The 23636-nt window shown below is 38.3% G+C and overlaps 1 protein-coding gene across 5 annotated transcripts in view; it reads left to right on the top strand.

Moving 5' to 3' along the window:
* LOC121869170 (zinc finger RNA-binding protein-like) overlaps nt 1–22499 on the top strand; it is a 50967-nt gene extending 28468 nt beyond the window's left edge. For 4 of the 5 annotated variants that reach the window (XM_042370382.1, XM_042370383.1, XM_042370381.1 and 1 more), the window contains 5 exons: nt 131–228; nt 1525–1620; nt 14866–15075; nt 15649–15805; nt 20868–22499. In XM_042370382.1, the coding sequence (XP_042226316.1) occupies nt 131–228; nt 1525–1620; nt 14866–15075; nt 15649–15805; nt 20868–20941 (635 nt within the window). In that variant the 3' untranslated portion in view covers nt 20942–22499. The remainder of the gene's footprint in view (nt 1–130; nt 229–1524; nt 1621–14865; nt 15076–15648; nt 15806–20867) is intronic. The other variant, XM_042370380.1, reaches the window with a different exon arrangement.
* Nucleotides 22500–23636: the final 1137 nt, after the last annotated feature.

Raw genomic sequence — 23636 nt, 5'->3', positions numbered from 1 at the left:
TACACCGTCATGGTGCTAGGCTGTTGTGAAGTTTACATGTGCAGGCAGAGGTGGTGGGTGGTGAGAGGACGATGGCAGGTGGGTGGGTGTGGCGCGGGTGTGTGACGGAAGCTGTGTTGTTGTATTTTAGACTCCCAGGTGACCGCCGCCAAGGATCCTCCAGATGTGCTCGACAAGCAGAAATGTCTGGACGCTCTTGCTGCCCTCAGACATGCCAAGTGGTTCCAGGTTTGCAACCCGTTCATCTGAGGGTTAAACTAGGGTAGGCTGTTCCTTCCATTACTTTGAATAAATGTGAAGGAGCAGGTTAGCCTAGCCTCCCTCAAACTTTTCAGCCTTATGGAGATGTGTGGGTGGGTTGGGTTAGAAACTGATAGGCTAGTTTTAGGTCATGTCAGGTTTTTGCCTTTACTGTGCAACCTTGATTAACTGCCACCTGTTTGTTTTTATAATGCACATTCTGGAAATCAGCATGGATGGAGACTTAGCAAGGTTATGTACCAGAAGATCCTCATGCTTTTGGCAATAATTGTGCCTTTCTTAGTTTTGATCTTTCTCATTTTCAACTTGCTGAGTTGGTCATTTTCATGCTGATTTTCAGAGTGTACTCAATCTTTCACAGCTGCCAGTTTGTAGGGTTTGGACAGTGATGGAAAGAGCCTGTATTTCATTCATATCATGGTGAATTTTATTTTATTTTTTGTTTTTCCTTTAAATTTCATGATCAATCTTTAGCTAGGAAAAGAAGAATCTATTGCCCCCCTTAACTACTCCCTGATTGTGGTTGGTGTGCCGTGAGGTAGTGATGTTTTGACCTACTACCTTTCACCTCATCGGTATATGAGGCAAGATAGTAGAATCCCTTTTCCCCAAAGATGCCCCTTATCCCTGCCCCACCCCACCCCTTTACAGCTACCTCACAGCAATACCCTTTTACCCATTCATGGAGGTGTCTCATTGTGGGCTTAGCCTACAAGAAAAAGCATGAGGCTGGAAAGTACAGGAGGACTCTGCTTCGTTATGGAAAGGGGCTGTACATGGTTCCAGTAATGGTGTGTCTTGCGCCTTAGTAGTTTGCTATCAGTATAACAGCAGTGGAGCCTTTGTTTTGTGGAGTTTCCAAGCAGAGTTCATACAAGAACCTGGTTCAACATAACTTTTAAGTCTATATTGTGCTGGCTGTAGTGGGTGCATGGAGTGAAAGGAGTATACAATGTCTGTTCTATTTCATCTCTATGCACTTGTTAGTACAAGATGGGCAATATATCCTGTTTTTATTTATAATTTAATTGCACATATTTAGGATTCAAGATTTGTGAAATGGAAAGAAAAATAGTAACTTAATTGCTTAAACTTAAATTGTTTTCCCTGTCATAGGAGCTTCATTTTCTTTGTGCCTTCCGGTTCCTCTATGAGATATTTGGTTGTTTGTAAATGTGCATCAAGTGAATAATTAATGCCCATCTTGGACCAACCAGCACTAGTAGGTTCAATGTCGTTATTTACAAACATGATGTCCCTCAGGCTAGAGCCAACGGTCTTCAGAGCTGTGTGATGGTGATAAGAATTCTCCGTGACTTATGCCAACGGGTACCGACCTGGGGACCACTGAATAGTTGGGTAAGTACAGCACAAGTATTTGGTCATGTACAGAGGTTTAGAGATAATTAACAGTACTTGAGTCGGTAGATATGACCTGAACTTATTGTAACTTGAAAGTTGTTATTTACAGGAGACAAATAATTTGAGGTGTTTGAATTCAGAATTTTGTGTATACTGTTAACACTTTCCAGCAAACAATTTGATGATATATTTATTAGTGTGAAGACAAATTGTTAAACATTTGAGGGGAATCCGAATTGTGAACAAATGTTTAATAAGCGAAACAAATTATGGTCTGTAATCAAGTACAGTATAAGAATGAAATTACCCAGTTGCTGTTAGGTACAGTTATTTGTAACGATCTCACTTAACCTACTAAAGGTATAATTTTCCATTGAGTTATAGCAATAAAGACAAAAACTAATGTCTATTTGGTAAAATCTTCAGTTGCCTTTCAAGTCTTATTCTGCATAATATATTTATACAGTAGAACATCGATTTAAAGCGATTCCACTTAAGATTATTGATTTAAAGCGACACCCACAACTAAGGACAATGTTTTAATTTAAAGCGAATCTTTCTTATTTTGCTCGAGTCAATCTGGTGCATCATATTTTATAATTCGCGCCAAATGTTTCTCTGGGCACGCTACACTGTCCCAAGGGCAAAGCTGTACTTTACATGTACCCAAAATAATGTACTAAATGATTACTAAAATTTTTGTCGAGTGCAAACTATAGCATGATTATATTCAAATTAATCACCATGTTATAAGAATTCCAGCAATGTAAATTATATTCTCCCTGGTCACTTCTGACATTTTATAACCAAAAAACAAAAACTCAATTTAAAGGACATGAATAAACAAATAAATACTTCACTAGACCTTCAGCGTCTGTCAAACATGTCACTTCCCCCCTTCCAGCCAGGGTTGGGTGGTTATAGGCTTACAGTTTTTATCTTATATAATATCACAGTCTAAAGTTAGGAGAATATAATTTGCATTGCTAGAATCCTTGCAAATCAGCGAATAATTTGAATATAAATGTCATATATTTTGCACGAGATAAATTTTTTAACCCTTTGTAATAAAATTAGAACTAAAATTTGTATATCTAATGCGAACTATAGTATGTTTATATTTAAACTAATCACTATCTTATAAGAATTCCAGCAATGTTAATTATACAGTACTTTCCCAGGTCAGTTTAGTGCCGTTTTATAAGAAAAAACTTAGTCACTTTTAAGTACAAATAAATAAATAAGTACTAGACCTCGGCATCAACTGTCAAACATATCACCTCACCTTCCCCCCATCTTCCCATCAGCTGATGGCTAGTAAACAGACCATTTCACGTCTCATAACTTTAGCCGTGTTGATTTATGAGAGTTTGTTTAAACATTATACTACAAAAAACAATGTTTTGTTTATTCTAGGAGATGGGCTGAGGTGCATCTGGGTAGACTCAGTCTTTTTAGTATTTTGTGATTCTCTCAAGTCCCAAACTAAATTATTCCATTGAAACAACAGTTTGATTTAGTGCGGACTCGGTTTAAAGCGACCTTTCTTGGAACGTATCTCGTGTTATATCGACGTTCTACTCTATCTTGACAGATCTTCTCAAATGTATTTCATTAACTGTGACTGGTGTTCTCAACCTGTCAGACAATTCCTTTATATCGTTGAGGTAGATTAGATTGTCGAAAAGTTGGCCGAAGTTCATGGTAGTGTAATGTTGGAAGCAAACTCTGGAGGTTATATCAGTAGTGTCTGGGATAACCAACACAACGTTTCATGACTCGTGTCACTTCGTCGTCAAGTGTAAAGAAATACATCAAGGTATGGACATACAGTACAGTAATATCTCCGATAGCCGGAATTGAAATTTGCTCGGAAAATTATTCCCAAAGCCGGAATTTAAAAAAAAATACGGCTTTGGGAACAAATTTTGAGGCTGAAAATCAATAGCATTTCCTGAAAATGTCTAGAATATAGACAAAAGGATTTTGGGGGGGCGAGGGCTGACCTGACTCATTGTCTGGTGGAGGATTAGTGGTCTCATATTACTGACCTGATGGAATGTCAGGTCACCCTTTCTCTTGGGTGGGGGATTTGTGGGTCTCATGACCTGTAGATGTCTTGAATAAACACTAAAGCTAATGTATTTTTGGGAGATTGTGATAAGTATCAAGTATAAATGAACAAAGTTGTATCCCTTCTACATTACATTTCATAACATTTTAAAATATGGAGTGAGAAAGCAAAAATGTGTTGGTGATTAGAGAGATGGATTGGAAAGGAATGGTAACATGCACCAGTGTTGCCAAGCACTAAGCTCCTCCACAGCTGATCTTTTAACCCACCTCTATGAGTCACTCAACAAGACCCTCACTGGATGCTTGTTGTCTTAATTCCTGTGCTACACACACCACCACCCACACTGTGGTACACACACCACCACCACCCACACTGTGGTACACACACCACCACCACCCACACTGTGCTCCACACACACCAACACCACCACCACCCACACTGTGCTACACACACCACCACCACACACTGTGCCCACACACACCACCCACACTGTTACACACACACTGTGCTCCACACACCACCTGTGCTACACACACACACACCAACACCACTGTGCTCCACACACCAACACCACCACCAGCCACACTGTGCTACACACACCAACACCACCCACACTGTGCTACACACACCACGTCCACCCACACTGCTACACACACACCACCACCAGCCACACTGTGCTACACACACCAACACCACCCACATTGTGCTACCCACACCAAAGACATGCATGACAATGTGTTAGTAAACACAAGGTAATTGAGAACTAATCGTAATGGTTCTTTATTTATTAACGACATTTCTCAAATTGAACGGTTACATCTCAAAACAATAACCTATGCTCCTAGCTTGTTAATTGGGGACCATGACTCACAATACACTCAAACCTAATAGGTACTCACGTTATAGCTGCCATATAAGGTGACACCCAGGACACAACCACACTTAACTCTGACCAAACACAGACTCCGCCCTTCAAACTGCGTCAGCCCACAAGGGATGCCACAACTTTCATGAGGTCATGCCTCATAGGCTTTCTCATTGGTTGAAGACAGACCTAACGCCTTCATACTATTGGCTTATAATTGGCGGGAACTCTCAAGTGGTTGGAAACGCTTGGCATTGTTACACACACCAACACCACCAATGCATCACACACCCCCCCCCTGCCCTCCCTCCCTCCCTCCTACAACCACCCACACACAGCCCCTACAACCACCCACACACAGCCTCCTACAACCACCCACACACAGCCTCCAACAACCACCCACACACCCTCCAACAACCACCCACACACCCTCCAACAACCACCCACACCACACACACTCCAACAACCACCCACACACACCCTCCAACAACCACCCACACACACCCTCCAACAACCACACCACACACACACACTCCAACAACCACCCACACACACCCTCCAACAACCACCCACACACACCCCAACAACCACCCACACACACCCTCCAACAACCACCCACACACACCCTCCAACAACCACCCACACACACCCTCCAACAACCACCCACACACACCCTCCAACAACCACCCACACACTCCAACAACCACCCACACACACCCTCCAACAACCACCCACACACACCCTCCAACAACCACCCACACAACACCCTCCAACAACCACCCACACACACCCTCCAACAACCACCCACACACACCCTCCAACAACCACCCACACACACCCTCCAACAACCACCCACACTCACCCTCCAACAACTGCCCACACACCCCAACATCACCACCCCCCTCCACACACACACACACACACACATTCCAACATCACTCACACACCCCCATCTATGGAATTCAGACAACAAGCATAAGGAGTGACATTCTTATTGTATGACAAACATCTTTGTGTGTGACTGCCGCAAATTAAATCTCAGCTGTTGAGGAGCAACACTCATTTCCACTCCAACTCTCTAATCAACTACACTTTTCTGCTTTCTCACTCCATATTTTAAAATGTTATGTAACGTAATGTTGAAGGGATACAACTTTGCTCATCTATACGTGTACTTATCACAAACTCACTAAAAATATTTGAGGTTTTGTGTTTATTCAAAATATCTTCAGCTCATGAGACCCACTAATCCACCCTCCCAAGAAAGTGACCTGACATTTCATCAGAAGGTGAGTAATATGGGACCACTAATCCCCCACCCTACCTCCACCTGACAGACTCAGGTCAGGTCAGTTACAAGAGACCCACTAATCCCCCACAGCTCAGTGGGAGTGAGAAATAAGTCTGCTGTAACACACAGCTTCTTTCATGATCAAATCCTATAGATTTTTAATTTTTAAATATATTTAATCAAACTGTTAGATAAGAACATAAGGAGTCTGCAATAGGCCGGTTGGCCTGTGCATGGGAGCTCATGTCGAGAGTTACTACCACTCTCTATCATCCATGAATATCCAGCCTCCTTTTGGAACTTTCCAGCATTCCAGCACTTACTACAAAGTTGCTAAGCTTGTTCCACCACCCTATTTGTAAGCCAGTTCCTTCCTATCTCCCTCCTAAACGTAAACTTATCCAACTTAAATCCCTTGTTCCGAGTCCTATCCTGCTCAGATATTATAAGAACTTCATATATATCACCTTTACCGGTATTGATTCCTTTCACCCACTTAAATACTTCAATCATATCTCCCCACACTCTTCGTCTTTCTAGGGAATGCAAGTTTAGTTTCTTTAACCTATCCTGATATGGAAGGTTTTTAAGTCCCGGAATCATGTTTGTCATTCTTCGCTGCACCGACTCCAGTGAATTGATATCCTTTCTATAATAAGGGCACCAGAACTGAACCGCATAATCGAGGTGCGGCCTGACTAGCGCAAGATATAGTTGCAATAAGACCTCTGCACTCTTATTACTTAAACTTCTAGATATAAAACCTAATACTCTGTTTGCCGTATTTCGAACATAACGCACTTTTTTAGGCCGTAGGTCCGGGCTTACAAGTACCCCTAGGTCTCTCACAAGTCGACTTCTCTAGGTTGATGTTGTTAAGGCTGTATACATTGACAGTATTTGTTCTTCCAATATTAAGTACGCTGCACTTGCTGGTGTTGAATTTCATTTGCCATTTTTCAGACCACCCCTGCAGTTTATTTAGATCCTCCTGTAATGCATTTGCATCCTGCCCTAAATTAATCTGCCGCCCTATTTTGGTGTCATCCGCAAACTTGCTTGTGTCACTGCTGATCCCAGTATCTAGATCGTTTATGTAGATTATGAACAAGAGTGGGCCTAGTACTGACCCCTGGGGAACCCCACTGGTTACATGACCCCACTCAGATTTAACACCATCTACTCTGACCCTCTTCGCTCTATCGGTGAGCCATGATTTTATCCAATTTAAAACTTTCCCCTCGATATCATGAGCTTTAATTTTTCTCAGAATCCTGGATTATTATAGTAAAGAAATGGCATTTCTAGCTTAATTTGAACTGCATTTATGGACTCTGGTAGTTGAAACTCAAGGAAAACTTTCCTAGTACTCAGAAATGTTCTGGGGAAGTGGGCCACCTAGATAGAGAAGGCCTGGGTGTGGGTTTGACAACGTTGGTGAAAACCTCGCTCGCTCTCTTTCTCCGAGTCATATTTACATAAACTATGGTGTATTACTGTAATATTCTTTATTTTGTTGAAGGAGTAAATATAGCACAGTAGTCTACTTTCTGATTCGTGATTATACATACTACAATCAACATTGAATTAGCTATAAAGAAAACATCAATGTATTCTATAAATAATTCATATTCTTATCACCGTTATAATTACCAAAACTGTTAATGCCCAGTACAGTCAATCAAGTTATTTCTGCTACATTGAATCATTTTCATTTTGTACAAATTTATTTAATGTAATGATTACATTATTTTTATAATTTTATAATTTGCTATTGAGGTAATGTAAATCAAATACACGAGTCAACCTCTGGTCTCATTTACATATTTAAATAACTGCATGTAAGGGCAACATTTTTCCTGACTGTACCTACATGAGCTTTAGGGAAAATGATGGATGCAGTAACAACATGCTCATAACACAGAAAAGCAATATACTACTGCATTAATAACATTTTATTTAAAATTGTTAAATCAATTATCAATTTAATGGAAGCCTTTTTAAGGGTGATTACAGCACATATACTGCAGCAACTTATATTGAGTGAAACTTGTATTAACTTCAGTACCAATGAGGAACCATTAAAATTGACACAGGGTACTAAATACTACTACTCCATCTCTGAACACAACATAACAATGATTTTCGTCAGTGAATGTAGTATATAAGCTGCAATGAGAATACAATAATCATATTTTGATAATTGATTATTACTCTTTAAATGTTTGATTTGATTTTGATTTTGATTATTACTATAATTTTGTATTTGTTCGATTATATAATTTTCAGAAAAAATATTATTTGATTATGATTACATAATCATTGCCATGGATTATTATCATTTGATTAATAATTATAATCAACCCTATGTATAAACAGCATAAAAAACACGTGTTCATACTCGATGAAAACAAATATTGTACCAGTGCTTACTTAAACCCGTATAATATATGTGAAACTATTTATATATGTTTGGAATTTGATACATTATATATAAATCTATCCAATACATCACTGTTTGTGAGCTAACAATGGCAGAACAACGAAAAACATGCACTGAATTATGTTCATCATTTAACTACTCTAAATTAATGAATTCAGATCTATGGTCATCTCTGCTCTTACAACACAAGAAGATTAACATGTCCAAGTCTTACCTCTGATGAAATCCAGTCCAGAAAAAGAGAAATGGGAATAAAAGCAGACCAATAAGTTCCTCCACTCCCACAACTTGTTTAGGCGACTGGGGCCGTCGGCCTTCAGTTGTGACGTCCTCATCAGAGATTTGCGAGGGAGACCCGGGCCTTCTCTATCTGGGTGGCCTTGGCTAGTGTCTGTCTGTGTAAGATGTCTGGTTTAGACGCTCGGAAACTTTTCCCAGTAACTGGAAAAAATTCCGTGGATAAGGAGTTTCTGGGTTTGAGAAAGTTGCCCTGTCAGCCGGAAATCTCTCATTCCCGGAATTGAAATTTTCTCAGAAAATTGTTCCCAAAGCGTGAAAAGGTGAATTTTCCCTACGAGTGATAAGATACAAACAATAAATAAGTTGTGCAGCAGTGTTGTGGAGCCACGGCCTAGTAATATAGGACTGTACAGTTACACCACCGATTTTCTGGGAACTGGTAGTCCGCCACCTCCTTTAGTCCAGACAAAATTATGTGAGGACACTTAACCTTCCTCACAACCAAGGTGAAGGTAGTTTTAGGCTTAAAGTTTTTATAATTTAGAATGTCACAGACTGAACTTAGCCGAATATAAATTACATTAATGGAATCCTTGTAATATAGTGATTAGAGTACAAACATCACATAGTTTGCACAAGAGATAAAAATTTTAGTCTATTTTAGTTCATTTTTGTCCAAGTGTGTACAGTAATGTTGCTCAAAATTATGGCTTTTTCACATTTAATTTACATTTAATATTTGTTTAATTTAAGTTTCTAGCAGTCCATGGTGCTTTAGAGACATGAAAGGTGTATAATTAGTGGGTCAGAGGTGTACAGATTGTTGAATTATTATTACCTGACCTCGGTTGGTCCGGCAAAACGGATAATCCGGCAAGGCTTTGAGACCAAGGGTGCCGGAAAATCCGCGGTGGACCTGTACTCCAGGAAACATAAAGCAGAGTAATCCATGGTTTTACGTCTACGGCACTGTGGTGCCACACCTAAGCCATGATACGTTCATATGCAGGCAACTGTACAAAACAGAAAAGACCAATGAGGTTAAAGTGTGTGAAAATTGATGTGTTAGGCATTTTGAAAGGGAGGGGAACAAACTCGGTACAGTCAACCCTCACTTTACGCGGTCCCACATTCCGCGTTTCCACGTTTACGCGGTGCCCTGCCAGAACCCAGGATGCTCACATTCCGCGGTGGGTGTACCCCTTTACACGGGTGAAGTATAATTTTTTTTAATTTAGCTCATAAAATTCATACAAATTATCCGGCCAGAATATAATTTACATTGCTGGAATTCTTACAATTTGATGATCATTTTGAATATAAACATCATAGATTTTGCATTAGACATACAAATTTTAGATATAATGTTTACTCTTGAGTAAATATGTTATCTTTTGTGCAAAATATATATTTATATTCAAAATATTCCTGGTCTTACAAGGAATCCAGCAATGTCAATTATATTATCCTAACTTTAGTCTGATTTATTATTTATTACTAAAAAGGTAAACAGTCTGGTATTCCCACACATTTTTCTAGTAGGGACGATGGTGGGGGGAGGGAGGGACCGGCGACTGACCATCTGTTACCGTGTGAAGAATATTTTTTTTTATTAACTGAAGATTTTTATTTTAGCTCATAAAATTCATACAAATTACCCGGCCAGAATATAATTTACATTGCTGGAATTCTTACAATTTGATGATCATTTTGAATATAAACATCATATATTTTGCATTAGACATAAAATTTTTAGATAAAATGTTTAATCTGAGTAAGTATGTTATCTTTTGTGCAAAATGTATGACGTTTATATTCAAAATATTCCTGGTCTTACAAGGAATCCAGCAATGTCAATTATATTATCCTAACTTTAATCTGAGGTATTATTTAATACAAAATGTTAAAATCTAAATTTTTCACCCAACATCTCTTGAAGGGAGGATTGGTGGAGGGGAGGGTTGGGACTCACCACGCGGTTGGAAGGGGGAGGAGGCAAGGTGGGGTACTTTGATTGACAGATAGTGTCCTGAAGAATATTTTTTTTTTTTATTAACTGAAGATATTTGTTTTAGCTCATAAAATTCATACAAATTACCCGGCCAGAATATAATTTACATTGCTGGAATTCTTACAATTTGATGATCATTTTGAATATAAACATCATATATTTTGCATTAGACATAAAATTTTTAGATGAAATGTTTAATCTGAGTAAGTATGTTATCTTTTGTGCAAAATATATGACATTTATATTCAAAATATTCCTGGTCTTACAAGGAATCCAGCAATGTCAATTATATTATCCTAACTTTAGTTTGAGGTATTATTTATTACTATACCTGGTTTTCCCCCAAAAATTTCTCAGAGAGGGAAGAGCCAGCAGTGTAGTGTGAGAAGAGGGGGAGGGAGTCGTGTCCATTATTTGAATGGACATTAACTTGGCGACTGTATTTCTCTATTTCTCTTAAGTATTAATTGTGTGCATGTACCATCATAAAATTAAGATGTTATTTTTACTACAACATAGTTATGTGTCGTCAAAAAGTGGAGTTTGGGGATCGCCCTGGACTCCATTTCAATTAATCCCGTATGTTATATTATTCACTTTACGCGTTTCTCGCTTTCCGCGGTACCCTCCGGGTTACATTAACCGCGTTAAGTGAGGGTTAACTGTATATCACTAGCGCCTTACACTTAACCTTTACAAAAAAAAATTATATTCCATTTCCTCCTAAAACCTTCAATTGAAGTAAACTGACATTTCTGAAGTTTTCTCATAAATTTTGATATTTTCATATTTTCAATTGAGGCAGTCAGAATAATGTATTCCAGGCGAGTTGTCATGACCACCAGTTTTATTTTCTGACTGAGTTCTAAAGTATACACTAACGGAAAATTTTGATTAATTAAAGTTGCTCCATTATCTTGAAATTATTGCATTGAATTGCAATATATCAGGGATCTAGCGTGTAATAATCGCATGTTTGTGTGTGTACACACACACATAAACATGCTGGGAGACCCAGATTTGCCGAGTGATGGGGAACATTTACACAAGATGCGAGACACCACCAGATTATGGGAGCTAGACTGTTTCAAAGACAGGAGGAATATTCTATTTAGAAAACATTCTACTGTGTGAATAACCAGAGATAGTAACATTGGCAATCACGTACCTGAATGTTAATGACCAGTTGCAGGTTAACTGTGCTAAAAGAAATATAAAGTGCTATGTTTAAAAATAAAGGGAGAAGGTTTTGAGAAGTCTGATCCAAGGACAGTGTGCTTGAGTAAAGTGTTATGAAAATGTTTCATGCAAAGAGGAAAGGAAGAAGTGCTATATCTGCTCTAATGCTTTGTGGTAAAGCTAAGGAGCTTCATGAAGAACTGAAGATTCCACAGCACTGATGTCACCATGAGCTCCACAGCACTGATGTCACCATGAGCTGCCTTGAAATGTTTCAAATGTGGCATGATATTTAATGCCTTAATGTCGGTGGAGAAAAAAGCATCAGCAGACGGAGGAACAAAATGTTTGTATTTTGGCTACCAATCCTGCCCAGGTGCTGCCAGTCCCACTTGGCAGACTATTCCACTCATTGTCTCCCACATGATGTTGGCAGTCTCCATACCTCTAAACCTTCCTTCGCTTCCATCCATACAATTTGATGCCTTTATTGTACATAATTTAAGAATATAGAATGTAATTTAGTTTATTTTCCACATATTCAGAGTGAAAGTGGGTCCATAGGCATGATTGCCCTTTAGGGACAGTCTGAATACAGCACACTGTATCCTCAGTCTTCGGAGCACGAGGCGGCAGCATGGCCGGTACTGGACTACATTCACTTCCCCAACTTGTAAACTGAGGCACCCATTTACAGCTGGGTGAACTGGGAGCGTTAGGGAATCGAATCACTGACCCCTGCTATAGGAGGCGAGCTTTATATCCACTTGACCGGTGTGTTCCTTCAACATATTACATGAGTCAATAGGGAGGAATTAGACAATTGGGCAACAGGCTGAGTGACACTGTGTGGGGGGGGGGGTGTCTACTTTTCCTCTTGTGCGTTTGAGGAGTAAGTTTTATGGTGATTGGATTTTAGGAAAATAATGACATAGTAAAACGTATACAGTACTTATTTGTAGACTTAACCCTCGTGCACACAATGGGACCTGTCATCATTCATATGCTGTCATCTGGTCATCTTTGTTCTTTGGCCAATTTATCCAGTTATTGTCTTGACTTAAAAAAGTAAATAAGTTGAGTATACGACCATTACTTCATTTGTTTTCACTCCAAATAAAGAATAAAAAAATAATGTTTCCAGCATCACAAATCTTCCAAGGTGGCTTTGGAATTTTGATATTTTGATACAACTAATGGTAGGGGAGAGTGGGAGAGGAGATAAAGGTACAAACACGACCTACCAGTATGGCTCACGTGAGGAAACTGATTGACAGTGAACTCCACATATGCTTTGGTACTTTCTGAAAGCTTCCCTCTTGAGATCATGCAGTCATATCTGATGCATAACAATTTGATGTAATTTATCATGAAAAACACCTTTGGGGGGGGGGGGTATAAAGTTTAATGACGTGATTTGCGTCACAAGGCGCGGGAGGTTTGATAACAGTGATGTGTTAGAGAATAATAAGATGAATTATTGTACTGGTATTTTCAGAAAGAATAACATATCCAGACTGACACAAATGGTGTACAGCACTATGATTTATTGTAGGTTTTCTTTGGACACAAGTTCATGATAGTATCCACTTTATCCTATTCAACTATCCACTTTACAGACGCCCCTTGGTCCTGAACTTTGCAGTTGCCACATTAATATTTTATAACCTTTCCCAAACAGATATTTGGGGGATGTAGGTATGGTTATGGCACATACACTGCACTCGTGGTCGGCATCATAAAATAATTGAAGTCAGTGGTCGTTGATGAAAGTTTCCCAATGGTTGGAATGAGAATCGTCCATAATTATTGATTGATCGCAGTAAATTTTTCACAGATGTAAAAGATCACCTTCCTGCAGCTACCACACTATGCCAAATCATCTTAGTCCTCTAGCTTATGGTGCTGTATCCAGGCAAAGTATAAGTTCTTTAGCAGTACACTGGGATGAAGCAACAATAGTCATCCACTTCGTTCTCGGGTATAAAGATAAGACATTAAGATTCAGGTCACCCCCCCCCCCCAGCTCAAGTTTGGTGCGCTGTGCACTCCGTGTTCTCTCGCCCACAGCTTCTTGACCCCCCTCCCCCTTTTATATATATATATATATATATATATATATATATATATATATATATATATATATATATATATATATATATATATATATATATATATATATATATATATATATATATATATATATATATATATATATATATATATATATATATATATTCCTGACCTGCCCTGCTTCCTCATAAACTCCCCCAACTGATGTGTATTAGAAACATATTGGTATTGGTGAAGTGCTGCAATTTTGTGTGTGGGGACAATTTTAGGAATATTAATCTCCTTAGGGAGTCTTACTATAGTTTAAGTTTCTCAACTGTGTGCCTTGGAAAAATTAACAGCAATGTTCAGGTCATATAATAGACAGATATAACAGATGAGAAATGTGTATTATGTACTGTATTTGTTTTGCTCTACTTATAGCATTTCAAAGACTATAGGAAGGGGGAAGTCCATTGTTCCAACAAACGGTCATCCAGAAGAATACAGGATTACATACAAGTTAATTGTCCTACTTTACATTATATTGCTATACAGTATTAATTAAGACAAATGTCAGTTAGGACTTGCACATTATCTGATTATTTTACAAGCAGATGTTTGTTCCCTAAGCTGATTAGTTACTGTAGTAGTGTTCAATGTATTTTTCCCCCACTTGTGCAGTTTTCTACTGAATGCTGTACTGCATTGTATAGTATTGTCACCTTCATGAGAGACTCAACTGACAAGCCTTTACCTCAATTCCATTTTATTTTTTCTTGAAACCAAGCAAATAAAATGCAACTTCTTTCAAGTTGTGCTTTTCACTCGCAGCCTTCAGTAAAACAGACTAAGCCACGTTGATATTATCCTAGCCTTAACCTCAATTCAAAAAATCTCCAGAGGAATCAGCTGTGTTTAACCCAACTTTAATTTTTGTCAGCGACTGAGTCTTCTCTCTTGTTTGTGTAACATTTACTGGCCACATTACATTTCTATTTGCTTTGTACATTTTATGTTTCACCACCACTCCAGTTAAGTATTGTAAACTTAGTGTATATTAATGGACTGTTTATTGTGGCAGGCAATGGAACTGATGTGTGAGAAAGTAATTGCTTCGGCTGGGCAGCATTTAAGTCCTGGGGATGCACTTCGTCGGGTATTTGAGGCACTAGCGTCTGGGCTACTACTGCCAGGTTCGCCTGGTCTTCTAGACCCTTGTGAAAAGGATCCGATTGATGCTGCCTCCCCCCTCTCTGCCCAAGAACGGGAAGACATTACTGCATCTGCTCAGGTATTACTTTGGTAATTTGTACTTACACACACACATATATATATATATATATATATATATATATATATATATATATATATATATATATATATATATATATATATATTCTTCATTGATGTGTTAGAGGTGTTAAATTATATTGCATGTCTGCTTTCCTCTGAATTATTTTAAACCATTCTTTTCATCGTGTAAAATTTTACTCGGGTATACCAATAATAAGTAATGTTCTATCAGGCGCTTTGTTAATTTTGTATTGAACCCCATTTAGTTGGAGTAGAGGAAGGTAGATTCTTGGTGCTTTTTTCTTTATACTGGTTTTGAAAGTGGAAGCCATCACCATCGATTTGACCCTGTATAAAACCCCTTTGGCCAACCTTGTAAGGGATTGTCAGTAATTCTGTGGACTGGTTAGCTGCCCAGCATTTTAAATCTGTTAACTAATTTCCACAAAGAAAAAGTTGATGCTGTTCTTGGTGTAATGATTGTAGGTATGTTTGTGATTATTACTGTTTTTTTATACAATTTATACCATCCTTCCCTGTTGTTAATTGTTATTTTTTTTTTTCATTTTAGCATGCCTTGCGGTTGATAGCATTCCGTCAGATACACAAGGTGCTTGGAATGGACCCAATTCCACCACCAAAATTCCAGCGGGGTGGCCGCTTCACTCGTAAGAGGAGACGTGATAATTCCACAGGCGAGGGTAATGACTCCGAGGGTGAGTTGGACGGTAGGCATTAAAATAGTTTTTGTTGTCGGACGGTTACTTTAATCTTTCTTTATTGTTTAATAATTACCGTATATGTTATCCTTTGTCTCTACTGACTACCAAAGAGGACTGTCTTTCTATAGTCTTTTTCCCTTACACGAGGTCTGTCCGGAAAGTATCCAGCCATTTACTATTAAAAAAAAATATTGCTTACCTAGGACAATGGTGCCTTAGTCCCCTTCAATGTACTTCCCTTGGGACCTCACACATTTCTCCCAGCGTCCCTTCCACTTTTCAAAACAGTCTGCAAAGTCCTCTTTCGGGATCTTCATGAGCTGCCTCGTCACATTCTCCTTAATCTTGTCCACGGTCTGAAATCTCCCCCTTTCAACGGCGATTTTAGCTTTGAGAAAAGCCAGAAGTCGCAGGGAGCCAAATCTGGGTTGTAGGGGGGCTGAGAGACCTGGGTGATGCGATGTTTTGCCAAAAAGCCCTGCACGAGACGCGAAGAATGGGCAGGCGCGTTGTCATGAAGCTGCCAGGGTCCACTTGCCCACAGCTGCGGTTGTTTTCTTCTTACTGCATCCCTCAGCCGGCGAAGAACTTCGATGTAGTACTCCTTTGTTATTGTTTGGTCATTGTAAATGCGACGGTCACACAGTACTCGCGCTCATTCAACGACGTCTGCCGGTCAACTGAGTTGTCCCACGGGAGTGTGGCTGTTCATGCATGCGCAGTACGGTACTCTCTTGAGTGGCTGCCAAGTTACATCAAGGCCTCGCGACCAGTTCTCACAATATTCACAATGGCTGGATACTTTCCGGACAGACTTCGTATAGACACTGTGCTCTTACCTACATTGTGTACAGTACACCCGCAATATTTGCAGTTTCTAAATTTACAAATTTCTTATATTTGTGAGTTATTCAATATCCTGTAGTCATGAATTCTCAATGGGTTGAAATCCTTGCTTCTTGGGGTAAACCTTTACTGTATCTTATACATGAAAAATATCATAATCCATGAAATATTATTTACTATAGCAGTACAGTGAGGGTAAAACCACATTGACTTCCCATCTACCACATTTTTTTTTATTCAAAAGTGGAGGTGCACCTCGCCCCACACCAGTCCCCTCCACCGTTACTACCTCACCCCACACCAGTCCCCACCACCATTACTACCTCACCCCACACCAGTCCCCACCACCATTACTACCTCACCTCTCACCAGACCCCACCACCATTACTACCTCACCCCACACCAGACCCCACCACCATTACTACCTCACCTCTCACCAGACCCCACTACCATTACTACCTCACCTCTCATCAGTCCTCACCACCATTACTACCTCACCTCTCGCCAGACCCCACCACCATTACTCCCACCTCTCACCAGACCCCACCACCATTACTACCTCACTCTCACCAGTCCCCACCACCATTACTATCTCACCTCTCGGCAGACCCCACCACCATTACTACCTCACCCCACACCAGACCCCACCACCATTACTACCTCACCTCTCACCAGTCCTCACCACCATTACTACCTCACCTCTCACCAGACCCCACCACCATTACTACCTCACCTCTCACCAGTCCTCACCACCATTACTACCTCACCTCTCATCAGTACTCACTACCATTACTGCATGTCATCTACCCACGAGAATGTTAACAAGAATAATGTTGAGTGACCCGTACTACTGTGTCTGAAACCCCCAAACTAGTAATAAATCATTTACTGATATTAAGTTTTTTTTTTCATCATACACTCTACCCACGTTCATTTGACAAAAAGGTGCTCCGAGTCACTTGAATTGCCGAAAAATCCAAATTAACCGAGCTAGGGTTATTTTGACTTTTGAAAGCAACCGAATTTTGGTGTTAGATTACAGGTATCAGTTCGTTTTCTGTTCAGATTTTGCATCTTATTCGGATTGTTCCAAAGATTGTTCTCATTATTTCAACCAACAAACATACTCAGTTACCATGCCTAGGGTGCACCAAAAAAATATTCTATTATAATTACTGTGCAAACTTAGATATTTTTTAAATAAACATACAAGTAATAATTAAGTAAATAATAGAATAATAAATAAATGGATCACTTACATTGCCAAGTGAGCTGATAATGTGTAGATGATATTCCGAAAGTGTAACTGTCACATTGCCCAGTGTATGGTTTATGTGTGGAAGAAGCTAGCTATATATACAGTATGTGGTGTCTGGATCATGTGCACCTTCACTGGCTCCCTCAGAGTCACCACGTCTCTCATCTTCACTAAATGGCCATTCATCTTCACTTGTTAATTGACTCAGTTTGTGTCATATCCACCAAGACTATCACTATAACTAGTGGGGTGGGATGGCATGACAAGGAAGCATCCTACAGTTGCTGTATGTTTCTCTGCCCATATCTACGGTAACATTATGAGAGTTGCCAATTAGGCTTCCTATCACCAATATTTGCTTGCTGTAATCTTTCCCAAGAGTTTTAAATGCATACACCATATACTTTACGTACCATCTGCAGTGAATCTTTTATTATTCAGAGAGACAGATGTATCAGCCATAAAAGGGGTTAACCTTCATTGTTCTTATATATTTAACATTTTCCCTAATACTGTTTTGTACAGTATTCAATTGTACCTGTAATCAAACCCCTCGTTTCCCATTGAAGCAAGGTTTCTATTTTCGTTGATTTTGCATTGGCAAAGTTTTTCACTGACAACCCTCACAAATATCAAGAGTCTACTGTACATTTTCTGGCCAGTAAACGTTTGGGGCCATACTGAATTGTACTGTTCTGTCTGTCCATTTAGTGGGATATTTTATTATGTTCCCACCAGTGATTGTAATGAAGCTATGCTAGAGTGCACTGTATTGTCCTTTGTCTGTCTGTCTCTCTCTGTTTTACAGGAGGATCTATAATTAGTTGGAAGTAGACTGAAAATTTGCATGTGATTTATTATTACAGGCATACCCCTTGTTACGGAAGGGTTCCGTTCACGGAAAATTTGACCGTATCGCGAAATTCCGTAACGCGAAACCTATTTTCCTATCGACTTCCATTATAAAACTGGAGATGCGTTCCTAAGGAATTTTTTTGGCCCCCAAAAAGTAATTCAAGCACTTTTATTAATGAAAATAAACATTTATAAACACATACAATACTGTACATTAAATAATTTATGATATACCTTCTTAAAACACCAATTTAGGGGTTAATATTGCATTATACAGCTATGTGTATGTTTATTTGAGTGCCCCGTCATAGGAGTCCATATTCTCTCGCTTCAAGGCTGCCTGAGCCGTCCGTTTTCTCTTAATCTTAAGAGTGCACCAGGGACTACAGTTTTATTTTTTAGTGGTGACACAGATTGTTATTGCAACTGGGGTTGCAATTGTTGAGGCAACTTAGGTATGTCTGATTACAGATGGAATATTCAAGATCCATTGTGAGAGTTGTTTAAAGCTTCAACTGTCTTTATGGTTGGTAAAACTTGTCAAGTCTGTCAGTCTGAATGGCATGTGTGAGGCCTTGTGTTTGTTAAAATTTACCCCAATTTCTGTAAGGGCGGATTTACGGGCCGTAACGCGAAATTATTGGTCATAATTTACAAATTCCGTAGTGCGGGAGATGCCTGTATTATTATTATTATTATTATTAATAATAATATTATTATTATAATACATACAGTATGCTGTACCTGTATTTGGGAGGGGGAGCAGGGGTTCCTTTCGTGCGGAAGGAATTCAAAGTTTGTGGATATAATTATTCTGGTTCTCCTGAAGCCTTCATACTGTTCTGCATAATGCATTTTGGCTCGACAATTCTGGCATGGTGTCCTCTGATAGGTAAGAGGTCAGAGCTTTGTTCCATCACATGTACGTTGGTTTTAGTTAATGACATCCTCATGTTTTTCGTAGCTAATTCTATTAGTAAATTGGCAGACTTTTAATGCCATGGCTTTGGCACATCCACTCAGAAGCTTGTAATGAAGTCCAAGATTTAAAAGTTTTGATCACAATTCGGTACACGTACCAAAAGCCTTGAAACAACCTAGAATTTTTAATTGGACTCTGGGTCATGCCCCTGACACCTGCCTCCAGCATGGCAGTTAACAATAACATAGATATTCATGAATAATTTAATAAACCAGTGGACTGTTGATTATTCTTTTTTGTATCATGTGTCAGATCACAGTCTCTTTGTTCTTAGAGATTCATGAATGGAATGCCAAGAAGAGTGGTATATGTTTGAGGGGATGTTGAATTTTAACAAATCAGCTGTAGAACCTTTTAAAAAAAATATATACAGCTCCTCCCCGACTTACGACCTACTCGACTTATGACCACCCGGACATACGACCTCCTCGGTCGGAACAAAATTTTGTCAAATTACGTATTTTCGAGTCCCAACATCAGTGATTGCGCTGTGTACTGACAAAATTTTTGTTTGTAATTCACTTTAAAATGGCTGGCAAGCTTAAAAATGAGAGTTTTGTGGTGCTGTATTATTTAAGCATTTTTGAACTTACGACCTGGATTTGGGTCCCTAACCCCGTCATAAGTAGGGGAGGAGCTGTATATGGTTCATAACCACTGAAATGCTAATATGAATTTAGTGGATAAAAATTTGAGAATGGAAAACAATTATTAAAGGTTAAAATTTATTTAGTTGATCATTTCAGCAGTGAAATGCATAGACCATTTATGAAAATGGCATAGGCACAATTTTTTTGTTTTTTTTACAAAGTTATATTGTATATGAAGATGTCACAAAGAGTTGTCATGACTCAATGGAGATCAGTGAAAGGAGTGAGTACCTTTTCTCTTGATTATGGCCACCTTACAACATTGGTAGGAAAAGACTTGTAACAGTGAAAAGGGGTATGGGAGAAAGACTAGTGAAGCACAGCACTGAATGTAAGGTTGTATTGTGTTGGTCTAGTCTACTGTTTCAGATCAGTAAATTCTGAGCATAAACTTGTTTTATCTTAATGTTGGGGAGAGAGTTTATCTATTTGGTTGCAATTATGGGTTGTAGGTAATTTTTGTTTGTCATTTTTTAGGTGGAGATGGAAAGAAAGACAAGAAAGAGGATGGTGAAGATTCCAAGATGGATATGGATAAGGAGACCAAGTAAAATCCAAAAAATATTAAAAGGTGCTGGAATAGACGTAATATTTTGCTAATAATTTTAAGGCAATTTGTCCTTGATCTTGATAATCCTTTTGTTGATTAAAATTTCAACACATCTACTGTGAAGTGTTGATAGTTGTGTTTTTAACAGGTAGTGTTCCTGCATTAAGTACTTTTTTAAATTTAAGATTTGTTCCAATTTATTCACATTCATTGTATGTTTTCTAACCAAGACCAACTTTATGGCATACGGGCATTTGCTGCTACACATTATTTTGATATTTTGACAAGGATTTTTGTTTACGTGTCCGAGAACTCTCTTAATTTATTTGTCGTAGTACAGAAAACGTACGAGAATTTTGTTCAGCATTTGCACGAAATAATTATAAGTAGTAGTTAATTCTTAAGTCTGTCAGCAATGGCAATATCTATATATAGATACACAAGCATATATATTCTTGGAAATTGTTTTACTGGAGTTCATTAGTACTGTACATGTGTTTTGGCAGACAGGAATGCTATTATAAAGGCCCAAGGGAAATATTACTATGATTAAACCCAAAGTTATTGAGGCAGTATTTACAATGTTTTGCATTGTAAAATACTTAATATTTACAGTGGGGAATTGTAAAGGACTATATTTACAGTGGAATACATTGTAAAATACCATTTATTATTGGGGATGCATTGTTGAAATACTATTTAGTGTTATGCATTGCAAGCTACCAAATTTACAGTGTGATGCACTGTAAAAATCTGGCTCGTTACTGAGAGTGTAACTATAGTGAGGGTGTAGCATTGTTATCCACCTAGACAAGCTAGTGGAAGTCTGACATTAGGTTAAGATTCTTTAAAAGAAATTTTCCCTTAAATGTTGTTAAAACTAGTCTTGGTAATTGCTACTTCATTATTCTGCCTCAAGCAGTACAGTGTAGTATATTTCGTGCTAGTTGTTTTGAGTCAGGTGTTCAAGCACAGTGTAATTGAGGTGATCTGAATGGGTTATGTTTAACAATACTTAGTATGGTTTCGTTGACAAGACTGATCTCTTAAGAACTTGACAAGATAATTGAAAATTTTATAAATAGGTTAATGCTGTACAGGATTTTCAATGTACAGCTGTATACAGTATTACTTAACAAGCAAATAATGTAGGGTTGGAATTCCATTGCATGGAAAGATAATCAAACTAATAATAATGAGCAACATAGTTTCATCTGTTGAGGTGAAAAGGACTACCTTATTGAACTGGAAAAATAAAGTTGGTTATTCTTTGCTGATTATTTAAGATGTTCATTCAGCTTCTAGAGACTTATTTGATGACAGGTAGTTGTAGTCGTAGCTGTTCATCACCTCTTGTGGTGGCAAGTTTCTTTTGTTCCTAGACCTTTTTTATTAAGTACTGTAGTCCATGAACTCTCTACAAGGCCATTAGACTAATGTGGATGTGTTCAGTACATTGTGGATCTTGCTTGGTTCCTGTGCATCTATCTAGAAATTACACCTGTGTTCTGGAGGTTCATTTTGTGTCACATAGAATACAATAAAGAAAATATAGTTAATACTCTTTTATTAGCCTGAAGTATCATTATTAACTTACCTTCCAAGATACACAAGCAAGATATACATGTTTGAAACTTAGCCTGTATTTGTGCTGAATGATCAGGTAATTTTGTAGACCAGGGTAACAAAGCATTATCTGTGGGGTAGCTATTGTAGAAGTTAGGGTAATGATACTGTTGGTGAAGCTCTCTCTTCACACACAGTAATATTCCTTAGTCATTTTTATTTTCCAAAATACTGAGAATATTATAACATCCTAGCAGTTTGAGCAATCTGTAGCTTTCTTTTTCCACCCTTGAATTACAAAATTGTTTGATAAATTTATCAAGGTCTTCTTGTTAATAAAACCTTATACAACCTAATTTATTTTGAGAAATCCGTGATCTTGTTGGTTGTGCTGGTAAGTAATGAATGCACTGTATATAAAGATGTACAAAGGTGATGGAAGCACCAGTTTAAGTGTTAACACATCATAGAAATTTATGAAAGTTTATAATTTTACTGTATTTAATAAAGATTCTATGTGATGAATAGTTGGGTATGCTTATTTATCCATCTTATTTTTCATGAAAAGATCTCCCAAGACATTAGTAGCAGCCTGAATATGTTTGGGCTAAACATACTGTTGTACAGTACAAGTATTGTAAAGTATCCACATGTTCATCACAACCTTTTCATAAACAAAACAAGAGTTGTGTATGCAGATTAGGTTAAGACCCTCCTTCCCTAAGGTATGTGTCTAGTATAGTGGATTTGTAGAATATTTAATCGTCATAATTTAGGCTGTTATATACTCGTTTTACATAAAGAACTACAATACTCCTGCTTGGGTCATTTCTTAGGCGCAACTTGTAAAACATTTCTATTATATATATATATATATATATATATCTTGATAAAATCACACGGGAAAATGGAAACAACGGACCACCTTAGCTTTCGTCTTTATTCAAGACAACATCAGTTGCCTCTGAAGATGTCTTGAATAAAGACGAAAGCTAAGGTGCTCCGTTGTTAAAATTTTCCCCGTGTGATTTTATCAAGATTTATCTTATCCACGTTTTCATTGTGGATTTACATGGAAAAAAAAATATATATATATATATATATATATATATATATATATATATATATAT

This window comes from Homarus americanus, unplaced genomic scaffold (genome assembly GCF_018991925.1).
Source record: "Homarus americanus isolate GMGI-L3 unplaced genomic scaffold, GMGI_Hamer_2.0 scaffold25467, whole genome shotgun sequence".
NCBI lineage: Eukaryota > Metazoa > Arthropoda > Malacostraca > Decapoda > Nephropidae > Homarus > Homarus americanus.
The sequence above is the reverse complement of the archived record's forward strand: the minus strand, read 5'-3'. Positions and strand labels throughout refer to the sequence as shown.